This window comes from Mesocricetus auratus, unplaced genomic scaffold, assembly GCF_017639785.1.
Source record: "Mesocricetus auratus isolate SY011 unplaced genomic scaffold, BCM_Maur_2.0 Super-Scaffold_100018, whole genome shotgun sequence".
Classification (NCBI taxonomy): Eukaryota; Metazoa; Chordata; class Mammalia; order Rodentia; family Cricetidae; genus Mesocricetus; species Mesocricetus auratus.
The window spans coordinates 28,353,232-28,370,493 of record NW_024429199.1 but is presented as its reverse complement, the minus strand read 5'-3'; the positions used below and the strand labels follow the sequence as shown (position 1 = coordinate 28,370,493).

Here is a 17,262-nt window from a genome sequence, read left to right as displayed (position 1 = left end):
AATTTCTGGACTTGTTTTCCATTATTATCCCACCATGTCCTATACAGAGAATTTTGAGCCATAGGAAAGATGATTCTACAAGCAGAGCCCATTAGGGACAATCACATATAATACACAGTAGTAAAGTAAAACAAGTCCCTCTTAACTATACCAACCTTACTTATGAAGACCAAACCATTTTCTGAATCAGAGAGCAGGGGCTGGAAGCATAGCTGGGGAGGGCCAGAAGGGGTAAGGGGCAGAGCAAGGAAAATAACAATCCAATGAACATAGCAACATATAATCAACTTTAAACTGGAGAATCCCATAGCCAAGAATGTGGCCATTCTGTTGGAACTGAAAATGTTTTAAAGTGTGGTTGGGATAAAAGCTTGCTATAAATAAGATCACCCAAACTTCTGAGGTGCAGCAATAGAAACACTGACCCATGACTAATGCCTTATTTGTGGTACTGCTGACTTCTCTAGTATTCATTAAATCCCCTGACCACAGATTCTAAAACCAGAAGTTGGTTGTCAGTACCTCTGTAAAGTGAGTTGAACACAATCATTATCTGTGTATGCTTACATACAGTGTGAGTAGACTTGTAATTCAGGCTTACCTAATTTTTGCCTTTCTCCATCCCTTCCCTGATCAACGCCCTCAAGACTTAGTCTTGAGCTCTATCATAACCAATTCCTCTTCTCTTTTCATTTAAGAGCTTTCTATTGCCAAGATTTAGTCACTGATATTAAAATAAGCTCCCACATGCTCCATCCCAGATGCTTGTTTCTAACAGTGCTTGTTAGATACCTCCATAGAAAATTAATTAAACATATATAACTGATTTTACCTTCTTTCCTATGAAATTGGGTCTTTTTTCCCAACCTCATCTACTCCTGCCTGTGAAAGCATCATTTATCTGGTCTGGAATCAAGGTGAACTAGAGAAGACCCTTCATTTTTACAGTCAGAGTCTCCAAACCTGTAATCTCCCTTTTAAAAAGTCTCATGCATGTCTCTCTTCCTTTTTATTCTCAGACAATAGATTTTCATCTTCATGCATACAACTATGACAAAGTTTCAACTCTGTCTCTGGACCCCAAACCTTTCAAGCAACTTCTTTGAATATATTAGTGTATGCTTGCTTGCTTTTGAATGCTGAAAAAAATCTCTCAATTCATAATCACATGGCAAAGTGTTTCTACAATAGCTTGAAAATACACACACACACACACACACACACACACACACACACACACACGCCCTGTGCCCCAACCTGCTCTCCATATTTCCTATTAATTTTCTACTGTACAACATTTCCAACAAAACATCTCCTGATCACAACCAAATTGGTTTTCTCTTAACTGCTGTCCCTCATACTGCCTTCATCCTCCCTTCTGAACAACCAAACCCAAGTGGCCCTTTCTTCCTTGGAAATCTAAGAATGTTCAATGTAATATAATGTGTATGTGTTATTTACTAATTCCATGTGTGATTAGTCACAGCCTCAGGCTTAGAACAGTTAGTTACATTTTATAAGATGAATTTTATATATCAATATTTTACACTGGTGACCTCACCTAGCACATGAGCAAAGTTTGATTGATAAATGAATACTAGATGGACATAAAAATAAATGTGTTCATCAATAAGACCCAAATTCATTTCTATAAAGTATGGTACAAGTTTTAAGATGTAGAAATAAAGTTTTTTTTTACCAATTTCCTCCTAAAATTACTAGTAGTTACACTAAATGAGAAACAAAAACAGAATACACCTCTACAAAATAGGAAGAAACCTAACTCTCATCAAACTGTATTTCTGCTACTGACCATTCACTTTTCCTAACCTGGGAAGGGTGTCCCATACCTTTCTTGATCTTAGTCAAGCACCTTGCATTTTATACTTCTGAAAACAGTTGTTTTCAGCTCTGCAGCTGAATGAGATAATATGGTTTCATCTTTCTGTGCTTGGCTTATTTAGTTACGTCCTCCAGCTTCATCCATTTGAGTTAAGTTCAAAGTGAATCTTCACCCACTACTAACGGGATGTAGTACAGTCGTGACAGAAAAACTACAATAAAGTTCCCTCAAAAAAAATTAAAAATTGAGCCAGGCATGGTAGCTCACACCTTTAAATTCAACACTCTGAGGGCAGAGCTTGGCTAATCTCTGAGGTCGAGCCTAGCCTGATGTATATACCTAGTTCCAGGTCATCCAAAGCTACACAGTAAGATCATGTTTCAAAAACACAAACAAAAATTATAAATTACCTAATAATAACAATAGATATGTGATGACCTGTGTAATTTTTTAATTAGAATTATCATATGATGCAGAAATCACAACACTGGGTATACAGCCAAAGGAAATAAAATCAGTATGTCAGACGTGCTTGTACTCCCAGAGTCACTGCAGTGACACAACAGCTACAGAATCAAACTGAGTCCATGATGAATGGACAAAGAAAATACTTTTGTGTATATATACATACACACATATTTAGCCAAAATGAAATTTAATCACACTGCCATAAAATGCATAAACCTGAACAGTGCATTAAGTAATAAAAAGGAGGCCAGGGGCAGAAAGACTTGTACCATGTGATCCACATAGTTGTGGCATGTAAAAAGACACTGATGGAAGTATAGAGTAAGAACAATGCTGGGAAAGAGCGGGAGGGTGGGGTGGGTGGGAGGAAGCTGCTTAAAGGACATACAACTACTTACAGTTAGGAAGAGTTTTAAAAGTTCTAACGTCTCACTGTTCTGTAGCAACTAGAGTCAACAGTATTATGCAGTGGTTTTCAAAATAACTAGGGTTTTGAATGTTCTTACCAGAGATTATAAATATGAGGTGAATGGTATCTTCAGTACCCAAATTTTATCATTGCATAATATATCAAAACATTACACTACAATCCATACTATGCGTTTCAATTAAAAACACATCTTTTTAAAAATCCCAGATTAACCTAGTAGAAAACGAATGGGAACATGGATAATAGTGAGCCCATTTCAGCTGGGGTAACAGAAGCTAACCATGTCACCTGTTGGATGTGTAGGAGAAGCCATCCTATCCAACCCTGCATGGAACTATGAGAGGGCTTTAAATCCCATGAGGCCACTAGGCTTTGGGTGTCCCACTTTATAACAAAGGCTAAAGGACTACAGAGAATCAAGCAAAAAAGACAGTTCCTAGCTACAGCTCCTTTTTCTTACTCAGAAATCTAACAAAGGGAATTGCATCTGAGAAACAAGAATGTGATACTATTAAAAAGCCCCTGGAACTAGGTTTGGCAGTATAAGTCTTTACACCCAGCATTTGGGGAACAGCCTGATCTACATCTGTGAGGTCAGCCTGATCTACATAGGAAATATATCAAAAAACATAAACAAAAAATTCCTGGAAATTCAAAATATTAGAAGACAAATCCAAGGAAATGTTCCATTTCCAGAAAGTATGACAGAATAACAGAGATGAGTACAGATTAACACAAGGATTGGGAATGTCAACCTAAGAGGTACAGTGTCACACGAACAGGAATTTCAGTATTTTTTAAGTGTAAAGAGGAATTTATCAAAGAAATAAAGCAAAATCAAAGTGTCTCCAAAGTGAGGATCTAAGTTTATATATTCAATGATCCAAGACAGCCCACAGTAAATGAAGGGGGAGGGGCCGAGGAATCACATCATGGTGGGATTTCAGAACTAGAGATATTAAGAGAAAACCAAAACCCTTTAGAGAGGATAAAGACGGGGGCATGGAGAATAAGAATATCAGACATCTAGACAGTAACAATGTAAGATAGGAGAGAGTGAAGAAACACTTTTCAACTTTTTAAAGGAAAATATTTGTAATTTAAAGGACTACATGACTCAGCTAGGCAACAATCAATCAAGTGTTAAGAACGAATATAGTTATTCTCACACTTGTAATGTCTCAGCTTCTGAGGATGTCTGATGGGGGAAATAAAGAGAAGAAACTATGGGATTAGGAGACAAGACTTAAAACATGGGAAATAAACAACAGCTGCCTCCTTCACATCCAGCAGGTCCTGAGTGCTCTAGAGCAGAATAGAGCATGGGGATGAAAGCCTTCAGAAGTTCACAGAAGAAAAAAAAACTTCAAAAACTATGCTAAGTGTGCAGAAGTGGTTTACAAAGCTGCTAGGAGAGAGCAACCTTCCAGAGTTAAAACAAAAAACAAAAGCCCTACTCTCAGGCACTCGGACCTTCAGATTCTCACCATTAGTTGGAAATGATATTTTTGAAAGTGTCCTTGACAGGATTGTTTCTACAATGGGACTACATATCCTGGTTGAACATTACTAACACACAGCAAAAACACTAAGGATTTATCCCCAGAGGGAGATAATGTAGTCATCGACCTTAAGTACCAGTCTAGTCAAAAGACAGTGCCTAACACTAGAGAATAAAAATAACTATTTAAAATTGTGGTGTCAAAAACCTTGAGGAATCAGTTAGCATTTCTGAGTGCCTGGCTCTTGGGGAGGAGACAGCAGGGTTTAGTGGGAAGAAGACGGAGTCATTTTTATCTGACACTATAGCATTTTGTTAAAGTTATAAACCGTTATATATCATGCATTTCTTCCTTTTGGAAGTTCAACAGTTTTCATTTCACACCTAAACTGACCAACTCCTTGCTATTCAAGTTATGGCTAAAATGTGCCCAAGTCTTTGCCATACATATAAGCTGACCACTACACTCCCCAACCAAGGTCATGTCTAGACTTTCAATCATGTTTCATTTTCCTTTTAATGTTATCAACAGTCTCATCTTTCACAATTTTAAAATTAATTCAATTAATAAAAAGTCATATAGTTTTGTTACTGCTTTCCTTGTTTACAAGGATCACAGCCTGCTGGGCACATTGAAGGATTTAAACTATTTCACAGCAAAGAGAAAATGTAATTTCTTTTAAATTTTCACCCAGTTGTGAAAAGCTAAACATCAGTGATCCCTTCTTCAAATTAGCACAGGACAAAAACAGAATTATCCATCAGGTCAACTGTACCCAGTATAGTGGCATCAGAGTACAAAAACCACCAGCCCACTGGGTGAAGCGACATCATACTCATGTTACCTATCCCTTGGCTAGAACAAAAACACATCAGTTAAAATTAAATTAAAAAAAAAAGCACGCAATTCCATCTTGTTTGTTTTTTTGTGTTATAACAAACAGAAAGCAGGCAAGGTGAATCAACACCTATACCTTGAAGGTGACAAGGAACATCATATTCAATCTCATCATGTCTTGAGGGACTTAAGAACAGAGTTCCGTCCACTAGTGGGAACTGTTCAAACACGGGAAGTGCCCGGTGGCACAAAGCACAGTTTACAACATTTCTGTGGCTGGCACTGAGGGCTGCAAGAATGAACTTCCGTAGATCCTCGCCTTGGCCCACATGGGCGTCATCTTCCATCCGAACATGGAAAGTGTTCAGCTTATGCCTGGGGATGTGAGTGAGGAGTTCAGAGAGGTCCAGTCGCCGCAGAAACTGAACAGGGGTGTCAAAGTGCCCTGCCCTGTGTACAGATAGCCCAGCCGAACTGTAATCAAAGTGGGCATTTCTGAACACATGGCCCCCAGGCATGGCCTTTTTGTGAGGCTCAAGATGAATGGCGTTCTTTAAGAATTCCCCAAGGTATCTGGAAGAGCGGGGACCACTAAAGTGGGCTGGGGAGAGGATAGAGTAACCAGAGGGTGGGGACTGGCCAGGGGAGCCACAAGGGGAGCGGGCTGCATATGCTGCAGCACTGACTGTCTTTTCTTGGGAGTTCTGCCTGTCCATGGAATGTCGCCGGGGAAGGTCATGGTTCAGGCCTTTCTGGGGCTTGTTCAGGGGTCTGCATTTTTTTGCCTCCTCCCCAGCTTCCCCTGGAGGCCTTGCTGTATTCTTCTCTGACCCAGACTTCTTCTTTTTTTCATCTTGCATCCGCTTTACCTGGTACCAGTCTGTGTCCTTTTTTAAGTGGCCCTGCCCACAGCGACAGGAACAGAAGCGGAAGGCCAGGTCGTAGCCCTTCTTGGTCCACATATTCTGGCGGCACTGCTTCTCGTTCCAGCTGCGGGCCCTGCCAATGCAGTTGAACTGCACCAGGATGCTGCTCTCCCACTCATAGAAGCACTGCAGGTGCATCCAAGTGCTGTAGGGGCAGTGCTCGTTGTTGCACACCACCTTCTGGTAGTCATCCTTCTCCAGGTCCACTGGCCTCCCAAAGCTGCAGAGCAGGGGCGTGGCACAAGGAGCTTCTAAAAGAAGAATAAAAGAGAATCAGTACACAGGATATGAGGACTCCAGAGGGCACCAAATCCCCATTGGCCCATTCATGCCTGTTATACCACCACTGGAAAAAATACCAGGCAGATTGAGAAACATCCATCATTTTCTTTTAATATGATGCTATCCCAAAGAAATTTATTTTCTATTATTAATTATCTGCTGAAAAACATACTGGTAAGTTTCAAGAAGTCCAAATCCTTCATAGTTCAATTGCGTTTCAGGTCTTATGACAGTGCAGTATAAAGTTTTCTCACGATGTAGTGTAATAACAAGCAGTTCCAGAGTTCCTTTAAAAGTGAGTCACTGCAGGGCAACTATTAATATGAAGCTACTAAACCAACCAGTTCTGGTAGCATCTTTGAATGCTTTATCAGGGGTTTTAGATTGTCCGGAGCAGAAATATCACTGTGGAAATAGACCAGCCTCATCTCAACCTCTCTTCTAGAGTCATCACACACTAATGGCAGGATGTCTGATCAAACTAACTGTTGGCCTACATAGAACACCACTGTCCAGTTGTGAAAAAAACAACAGTTTTATTAAAGTAGACAGACAGAAAGTCACAAAGAGGTATTTCTGCAGTCTTACACATTACCCACACGGGGTCCAAACAGCTAACAGGTTCCCAGAAATAAGGAAAACAATAACACAAAGCAGGCCCGTTTCTTAAGAAGTAAATGTGTCAACAAGGATGTCTGTTCCACTATGTTCATTGCAGCATTATATGTAATATCTAGATCCTGGAAGCAACCTAGATGCCCCACAACTGAGGAGTGGATAGAGAAAATGTGGTACATTTACACAATGGACTACTTACTACTCAGTGGAAAAAAACAATGGAATCTTGAAATTTGCAGGCAAATGGATGCCACTAGAGGAAACCATCCTGAGTGAGGTAACCCAGACACAAAAAGACAAACATGAACCTTCATCCAGTGACTGATGGAAGCAGAGACAGATATCCACAGCTAAACACTGAACTGCACTCCTGGAACCTAGTGACAGAGATGGAGGAGTGATGAGCAAAGGGGTCAAGACCATGATGGTGAAACCCACAAAGACAGCTGACTGGATAAGGGGGGGCTCTTGAATCCCAGACTGATGGCTTAGAGGCCAACAGGGGACTGATCAAGATGCCATGAATGTAGTGCCAGGGAGGAGGCCACAGAAATAACTGGGGCCTTGGGTAGTAGATCAGTGTTCACCATTGTTTATGAATGATCTTTGGGAGCCCATTCCAAATAGAGGGATGCTCTCTCATCCTGGACACATGGGGAAGGGCCTAGGTCCTGCCCTGGATGAAATGACAGACTTTAGAGATCTCTCCAAGGAGGGCCTCACCCTCCCTGGGGAATGATGTGGGGATTGGGTGGGGGGCTGGAGGGCTGGTGGAGGAACTAGGGAGGAGGGGTGGGAGAAGGAGCTGGGATTGACATGTGAAGCATTCATGTTTCTAATTTAACTAAAAATTTTTTTAAAAAGAAGTAAATGTGTGCATGGAGACTGACACACAGTGGATTCTAACAGCTTCTCAACAACAAACTAGTATCTAGGCTTAGAATATGTGTTTTAAAAACATCAAGACCACCTGTGATGGAGGCACTCAACAGGATCAGTGGTCACCAGGGAAGGGAGGAAGAGAAGGATGGAAGTGTTTCTACTCTGTATGATACACTGTGACAGAAGTTGCATAGCATTCCACCCTTGTCAAAATCCACAGCACATAAACACCATCCATGAATCCTAAAGGCTAGCTACAGAATTGAGTGCTACTACATACCAACAGAGATTCAGGACCCAATTTGTGTGCAGAACCTGCTGGCAGTGGGGTGAGAAGTTGTTTAGGAGTGGTATAGGGACTACACACAAATTCACTGTACTTTCAATTTTGTTCCAATGTACTCAAAAAAAATAACATCTATTTTTTAATATGGGAGAAGAGAAGAATGGGTAAATCTCAATTCTAAGGAATACAAACCCTGAGAAAGTAGGATGGTATTTTATTTTTATAAATTTGTACAATGTGTATATTTATATAGTGTAGATTATAATTTTCAGAGAGAAATAATGCTTAGAGTTCACAGTACCTAGCATTTTTATAAAGTTGTTCTTATCATTAATGGAGCCCTCTCTACACAGTTTATGGCATTTTTACTTGTTCAAGAAGCTTTGTATGATAATGGCTGAAGATCTAAACAAGAGATAGTAAAATTAGCAAACGTGTATCCGAAGTCAGAAATTAAGAGTCTAGCAGGGCAGGAGCTGAGTAGATTCAGTTCCGGCTATGCCATAGAAGACATGATGCCCAGGCACAAACCAGCAGTAGCCAGTTATGTGGACAGGAGCTAAGCGTGACTACCTGCCTAGAAAAGACCAGCACAGCAAAAAATAAACCAACAGGCTAGCTCAGTCCACATTTTTACGCATTTCTCTCTTTACTTCTCTAAGTAAAACTAAAAGCAAAATTTACTATTTTTTAACAAGGGCACTACCAGCATTTAGATAATTCTTTGTGGAGTGTGACTGTTCAGAGCATTACAGGAAGTTAACATCACTGGATTCTGACCACTTGATCTGTATAACCCCACCCACTTCAACTTCCTATGATTTGGGGATGGGCTACTAGGGCTAGACTCCAGGCCTTGGTCCATGCTAGCAAAGTGTTTTACCAGTGTGCTCAACCTCTAGGTCTACCCAACTGGGAACCGCTGGACTTGATCACAAAGGTCCCAAGTGCTACACAGAGGCATTTAAAACAATTCTATAAATGAGATGCTAAGGAAGCACTGAGACTCAAAGTTATCTTAGATTCCATACACTAAGGACCGGTAGGAAAGGAATGCACTGAGCATATTGGAATGTGAGAGCCTGAACACAGGGAGAGTGTCAGGTATCTGTTAGTGTAGGAGACACAGAAGAACAATCATCTGCCTGACTTCCCTGTTTGGGACCTGATGAGCAGGAAGTACCTGTGTGATGGAGAAAGAAGAATATGACCAGAACTCAAGAGAGTTCAAACAGAGTACAGATGAAATCGTACATTCAGAGATGTGGGTTAAATTCCTGGGACCCAAGAGATGTTCAAAGAGAATATGAAATATGAACATAAACAATGGATTGGGAAGTAAGCAGTAATTACTAGCATCAAGGATAGTACAAGAGAGTTCGCTACAGAGAGGCAGAAACAAAATTCACTGAAGACAAGTCAAGAGAGAATTATGTCAAATCGGTCATGGGAAATGTTTAAGAATGAAGGTTAATGGTATATCTTTGAACAAACCAGTATTTCTCAGCCTGTGCACTACTGATCTGGGGACTAAATAACTCCTGAGGTAGGAGCTATCCTGTGCTCTATAAAATACTTAGTTACATTCTTGCCTTCCTCCTCAGGGTTAGCAGTAGCATTCCTTCCCTCAATTTAAAGATCAGAATGTCTTCAGACATCCCCTGTAGGGCAAATGGCTGGTTGAGAACTACTAGTTAGGTCAGGACCAAACACTCACAGAAGGAGCAGTGACTCACGAACTGCCATCCCTGAGAGGACTGTCCTTGTGGTATGATGAGGGAGTCATAAGAGGCAAATGGAGGGCAAGATGAAAAGGTAGCTACTATGTGCAGATAACTCTCCTAGAAACTTGAGGAGTGTGGACACAAAAGGAAGAAAAGAGAATGGGAATGGTGCAGAGGACAGAGAAGGCTGCGAGCAGGACATTCCAGGAATTTAGGAGTTAGCAGCGTGAAAACAAGGCAGGGAACAAACAATGAGAACTCCCACCTTCCTCAGAAACTTTCTCAATCTCACTGCTGACCAATGAGTAATTAATATAACATCCCATCAAATCCAATAGCACAGGTGGACAGACCCTTAAAGCCAGTGCAAATACTAGCTCCTGCATTCCAATTATCTCCTTCAAATTGGGTGACAGGGCCTCAGCCAAACAGACCTAAATGACTACTATGGTTTCTCTATCTGCCTCCTAGGAGTCTAAATCCTTAATCTTCATTTGTCTAAATCCTATTCTGTACAGAAGAGCAAGTCACAGTATTAATTCTGCCATAAGAATGCCTGCCATTTCTAACAGTGGTTCTCAACCTTCCTAATGCTGTGACTCTGTAATACAGTTTCTTATGTATTCCCCAACTATGAAATCATTTTTGTTGCTACTTTATAACTATAATTTTGATACTGTTATGAATCATAATGTAAAAACCTGTGTTTTCCAATGGTTTTAGGTGACCACTGTGAAAGGGTCATTTGACCCCCAAAGGAGTTGCAATCCACAAATTGAGAACACCTGATTTCTAAGCTAGGTGCCATTGGCCAAATTACTTTTCTTGTCAGTTTTTTTCTGTGATAAATGCATATTAAAAACAATACCTTGGTTGTTATTGATCAAAAATACATGCATATACACATGGTGCTTAAAACAGGGCATGACATCTACTAAACCTTAGTTCCTCTTGCCTGCTACACTTCAAGGCCTACCTCCAGACACCACTGAACCCCCTAACCCACCCAGGTCATTTACAATCAGGAGCTGAATAAAGTTACATTAAAAGACACTGGCATGTAAGCTCACACATGACAAAAACTAAAGGAAGAGTTGTAATCTTATATGAAAAAAAAAACCAAATATACTAAAGCACACTGAAAAAAACTACAAGAATGATTCATACTGATTAACTAACTACAGTCACGTGAACTGAGTCCTTTAAAATGTTAATCAACAAATTCAGTTGCTTTAATCTTCAATTCTTCATATCTCTGAAATGTAATAGTAATAGTCAAGATATATAAACTCAGAATTAATTTAGAGTGGCTAATCTTTACATTGACAATATTCAGAATGTAAACCCTGAGACCCATTTGCCTTAAAAAAAAAGAAAGAGAGAGACTAAGGTGGACTTATAGGGAGAAATTATATTTCTATCATTCCACAAGCAGCAGATATACTTAAATCTGAGTATCAGAACAGAGCCTCGAAGCTGAAGAGTCAGCAAATTGTACGAAGAGCTCAAACAAACAGATAGAAGTCCTTACCTCTGCCCAAACATTCCTGTCACTCTACTGCTTTATACTGCCAAGTTTCTACACTGAAACACCCCACTATAGTGTGGGCATAGTTGGGTGCTCCCCATGTATTCATGTTGGAGACTTGGTGTCTTCTAGAGATGGGGCCAACAGGAACTGTGCCCCATGGAAGAAAACTTTGGTCTCTAGGGCAAGCATACGGTCACTGGGTTGCTTCCTTTTTTGATTCTGTCTTCAGTTAGTTGGGAATACCTCTGAAATGTAATTACAGTAACCTACCTGACTGATGACCTGTTCCTATACTATTCCTGCCATTACCATATGCCATAATGTGATACAGCCTTAAGGACCCTGCACAGAACTAGGCCCATGCAGATACCATGCCCTGAAACCCCCAACCTATGAAACAAATAAAATCTTCCTAAGTAGCCTACACCTCAGGTATTTTACTAAAGCAATGAAAAGCTGACTAATACAGGTCACCATTCTACCTTGTCAGTCCTGCATTGTTTACACATCAGCCACTGTAATGCAGCCTTGTAGCTAGGCCACAAAAACAAACACAAAGTCAAGAGCCTGCTTCATATTGAGTAATAAATTCAGCAGACACCTCACTCTAGGACACTCCTCCAACCTTATAATGAGGATGGGAGGAAGGCAGGAGATTAAGCAATAGGGTGATTAGAAATAGTGAACAGAAGAGCACATCGGGAAACAGTCCAGGGACTTCTGTTTGTGTCCTCACCTCTCATGCAGTCTCCCCCTCTCTTGTCCCCACTGGACAGGCAACAGAGAAGAGTAAGAAAGATGGAGTGCATGTGCTAATTCTGTTGCTGACCAACACTGAGCCATTTACCATCTGTGAAGATAAACATATCTGTCTATTCACCTCAAATGAATGTATACTTTATAAACTGTAAAGTTCTATTTTATTGTGTATTCTTTTCTATTACTTCAACCATAATTTTATAAATTTGTGGCTAGCTCCCCAACTAAATGCAAACTGACCCACTGTATTTCCTACTTTTTCTATTTTGAACATGCAAAACAGTAAGTGCACAGAAATTAAGTGGGTGATACCACACTATTCTCCATTTCTTAACTAAAACATCTAAGAAACAATTCTGTGACTCTAAGAAAACAGCACTAACAGCATTCTAAATCTTATCTGTAATAAATTAATTGTATTATAAAATCCCTAATTTTTTTGTTGTCTTGAGACAGAGTCTCACTATGTAGCCCTGGCTATCTTGGAACTTGCTACACAAACCAAGGAAGGCCTTAAACTCAAACTCAAGAGATTAAAGGCCTGTGACACTTAAAATACCTAATTCTTAATAGCAGTTCCACAAAGATATAAATAGGATGAACTAACTGGACACAGAAAAAAAACTTTAGTAAAGAAGAGTGACCTTACATTCAGTAAGAGCATATGTCACAACCATCTCCTGGGACATAAAGAGAAGCCTGATAAAGACTCCCAAGGCCAACTTCTGGCTTCTACATGCACAGTGTTGCATACATACATACACACACACACACACCACACATCACATACACTATCCCTTACCCCATACACACAACAAAAATACATATAAATCTTCCAGGCTTCTATTTCTCCCTACTCAAGAGAAAACATGCAAAGGTCAGGTCATTCTGAGCAAAATCCTGAAGAAGTTTCAAGTCTCTACAACAGTAACAGGGCTAAGGTCACCTAGCAATCTGTCTTCTCTCCCCAAATTCCTCAACTTATACACTGCCCCTACTTGAGGTCTAACAATCTTTTAAAGGGTCTGGTATACTGGTCAAAATGCAGAGAACAGCTGACTGTGTGGTACCCACCCCCAATTAATACATCTACAACACAACTTCTACATCTAAAGGTTGGGAGTACTGTGGAGAACAGGGGTAGAAGAGCCAATGACCAGAACTCTGCTGCAAGATAATTTCTTCTATTCTTTATATCCATGAAACCTCAGCAATATGGTTCCTAAACTAAACCTACATAATGACAATACTAGCTGACATGCCAATATGTGTGGGGGAAATCTTACAAGGCTCCTTCCTCCCTTAAATGAAGGGCTATAGGCAATCAATATGTGTGGGGGAAATCTTACAAGGCTCCTTCCTCCCTTAAATGAAGGGCTATAGGCAATCAATATGTGTGGGGGAAATCTTACAAGGCTCCTTCCTCCCTTAAATGAAGGGCTATAGGCAATCAATATGTGTGGGGGAAATCTTACAAGGCTCCTTCCTCCCTTAAATGAAGGGCTATAGGCAATCAATGGCTGCTAAGAGAAAGAGAATCTGTCTTCTCCAGGCACAAGTCTCCTGCAGATTTATCTAATCCCAAGTGGTCAAGCCTAAATACACATACATGAGAGCAATACTAAATTGACTCAGCAGTCTGTGTGTTAGTGCATAGTCTGTGTATGTTAGTGCATGTCCATACATATATGTGCATGCTATACAATAATCAATATATATATACATGTAGCATATATGTATAACAATAATTAAACAAGTGGTCATGAATTTGAGAGTAGGGGTACAAAGGAGGAGTTGGAGGGGAGAGAGGCCAGGGTAGAAATGATACAGTACTCATATATGAAAGTCTCAAAAATAAAGACAAATTTAAATTTAAAATAATAAAATAGTCATTTACTACTCACCTATAAACCCCACCTGACAAAACCTTAAAGTTTCCATTCATACTAACTGTGCCACAAATAAAGCATTACACTGCTTTCAGGATTTTAGCTGTAAAACCACTCTTACAACAATTGCAAGCAAACACAGAGCCAGGTGGGTCTGGGTGAGGAAGGTCATCTGAATTTAAAAAGGCTTTCTAGACCTGTAAAGTCTCCAGCTGAGACAAGGTCTTATGTAACCCTGTACACCTGTGACTAGGACAGTGTAGTAGCTATGCAATGAATGTTCTGTTGATGGAGGAATGGACTAAGCAGACGCAGTACTCGGGAGCAGCTGAGGTACTTGTAAACACAGACAAGAAGGAGGGAACAGGTAGACCCAGCCTTTATTTGTCACCTCACTTCCTCAAACAACTATGCACCCAGCCTTCTGTACTTAGAACACCAAATATGAGTTTCAGGATTTCTGAACAACTCCATGTCAAAGTAGTCTCCCTCACAGTATGAAATTCCCGACAACTGTTTTCATTTTCTAGCTTCAGACATGGGAGTCAGCCTATGTAGCCATGACACTCAGCTCTCAATTGATTAGTTTTCAAGCCTTGGCCAAGATACTAGTAGCCCCATGCCACTATTTTCTTACCTGTAAAATGGTAGAAATAAAAGTGCCTACCTCAAAGGGTCACTATGACTAATAGTGATAATAAAAGAGTTACGGAAGTAGTTCAGATAAATCATAACACTCATTTAACTATAAGCAATTATTGCTAAAAAGCTAATGTGGCAATACTTGAGAACTGAGTTCGTAACACAGCTACTCAGAGATGACCAACCTTCCTTCCACACAGGCAGTCTGCCTAGACACATGGGGAGTGTAGCATGTACTTCAAGCAGGGTATGTACATTAACCCTTCTCACTTATCCCTTCCACTACACCTGGCTACTCTCAGCTTTCTCGTAACATCAAATCCCTTCCACAAACTCCTAGACCCTAGAAGCTCCTGACTAAATCATCTCTCATTATAGTGAGCCTCCACGCACCACATTAGATAATCAGTCAAAATGCTACCTCTATCTTGCCTGCACTACTCACAACCTAACTCCTTGTTGATCATGACTTCTCATGTGTGTTTTAAGCAATAAAATGGTAGTGGTAGATTTTTCCCTACAACAAAGAAAGCAGGATGGCATACTCCAAACATTTCACTAATTAACTTGTTTTAACACTTTGAAGATATTCTCAATGTCAGAAAATTAAGTACTTTGTTATGTATTTTTTCAAATCTAAGCCCTTTCATTCCAAACTTGGGTGACAGGGATTCATAAAGCACAAAACTGAACTTTATTCATGAAACTGGTCCTAAAGACCTGCCCCAACAAAAAACAACAATCTTAGGTCTGGGATACAGTATGGGGAAAACATGTTCAAAACACATAAATACACAACCACTATGTTGATTCTGGATTTCAGTGTCTTCAATTTTATTGGTTTTATTTCTACTACTTCTCAGTTTATCTTATAAATTAACAAAGTGACTCATCACAGTATCTTTTTAAATTATAACAGTGAACATCACATGTTATTCAAATCTCTGAAGATATTCTATTAAGGTTAAGGATTCACATAACAGCAATGCCAAAAGTTAGCAGACAAACAGGACCACTGAGTTACAAAGTATTTTTACAACTCAATGGCCTGCCAGCATTAGAAATATGAGATGGTTTAATGCATAATTTGGAGGAATGTGTTCGCTAAAATTATGCACATAATGTAAAGCTTTTATTAATATTATTTATGTCATTATTTGAAAATTGTATAGTTAGATTTATATAATAGGCTCAAACTGTCCCAAACAATAAATTTGCAGGCTACTTTTTCTCTTGCTCAGATTTAGAGCTTGAGGATACTAGAAAACTACATGGTACTCTAGCATCCAAATGCACTACTAGCACTCCTCTGGAGGAAAAGCAGAGGCAGTTCTTTAAACCGAATTGCATCATAAAACGAGGTGTTCATGTGCAAGTACATGCATGCAGATGTGGATTATCTACAGAGAGTTTTGTTTTTACAGACTTCATGCCATTTTTTAGTATTGCACTCCAATTTTAAAGCCTTTATGTTGTTAAGAAGACAGGTTTGGTTTTGATAACCTTTGTCGATATTCTCTTTAGTCAGTAACAAATAGTCAAAATTTGGTAACAAATAGTCAAAAAAAAAATCAAGAAACTGAGTTCGTAACACAGCTACACAGAGGTGACCAACTTTCTTTTCACACAGGCAGCCTGCCTAGACTCATGGGGAGTGTAGCACTTTATTTTGTAGCTTCCAATTTAAGATGTAAGTTATAGTTCAGCACCCCAAAAATGTGCTCCTTTCTTGATGAGTCCCCAAATGGTGCCTGAAGGACAAAAACCATGGGAGGGTTCTGTCCTCCCTGACCTCTGGAATTCCTATGGCTGAAGATGCAAAGAGCTTTTACCTCTTCCCTAGGCAATCCAACAGAAAAAGCATGATTGTTTAATTATCTGGCAATGTGAGCAGTAAAGACCAGTTTCCTGTCCGAATACACTACCAATATTCACTCTATTCAGTATGTTCTAAAAGCTCAACTGAGAAGCAATGTTAAGTCATATTTCATAGATATGATAATCACAGTAACTAAAACAAGGACTTGTGGAAAAAAGCATAATATATTCCCAAAATGCTTGTCTTAGGGTTTCTAAGGCCATGATTTAAAAACACCATGACCACAGAGAAACCCTGTCTCGAAAAACCAAAAACCAAAAACCAAAAAAACAAAAAAAAAAAACAAAAAAAAAAAAACACCATGACCAAAAGCAAGTTCAGGAGAAAAAAGGTTTCTTTCAGCTTACAACTCTCAGTTCACTGAGGGAAGTCAAGACAAGAATTCAAGGCAGGAACCTGAAGACAGGGACTGAAGCTGAGGTCACCGAGAAACATTGCTTACTGGCTTGCTCATTCAAGGCTTTCTCAGCCTGCTTTTTTATACAACTTAGAACCATCTGCCCAGGGATGGATGGCACCACCCACAGTGAGCTAGACCCTCCCACATCAATCACTAATCAAAAAACTGTCCCACAGCCTTGCCTACAAGTCAATCTGTCGGATGCATTTTCTCAACTGAGGTTCCCTCTTCCCAGATGACTCTACAGCTTGTGCTAAGTTGAAAAAAACTAACCAGCATAGTGCTTTAAAATTCAAACTGTCAACTTCACATAGGAAATACTTCAGAGAGCTCTAAGATTTTTTTAACAAGTCTGTCATAGGTA

At 39.8% G+C, this 17,262-nt stretch overlaps 1 protein-coding gene across 4 annotated transcripts in view; it reads right to left on the bottom strand.

Annotated features, from left to right (window-relative positions):
* Positions 1–17,262, bottom strand: part of Heca (hdc homolog, cell cycle regulator) — a 40,417-nt gene that overhangs the window by 7,571 nt on the left and 15,584 nt on the right. For all 4 annotated transcript variants that reach the window (XR_005881816.1, XM_040758188.1, XM_005065851.4 and 1 more), the window contains one exon: positions 5,217–6,257. Coding sequence is in view for 3 of the 4 variants with exons in the window: in XM_040758188.1 (XP_040614122.1) it covers positions 5,217–6,257 (1,041 nt within the window). In the remaining variant the exon portion in view is untranslated. The remainder of the gene's footprint in view (positions 1–5,216; positions 6,258–17,262) is intronic.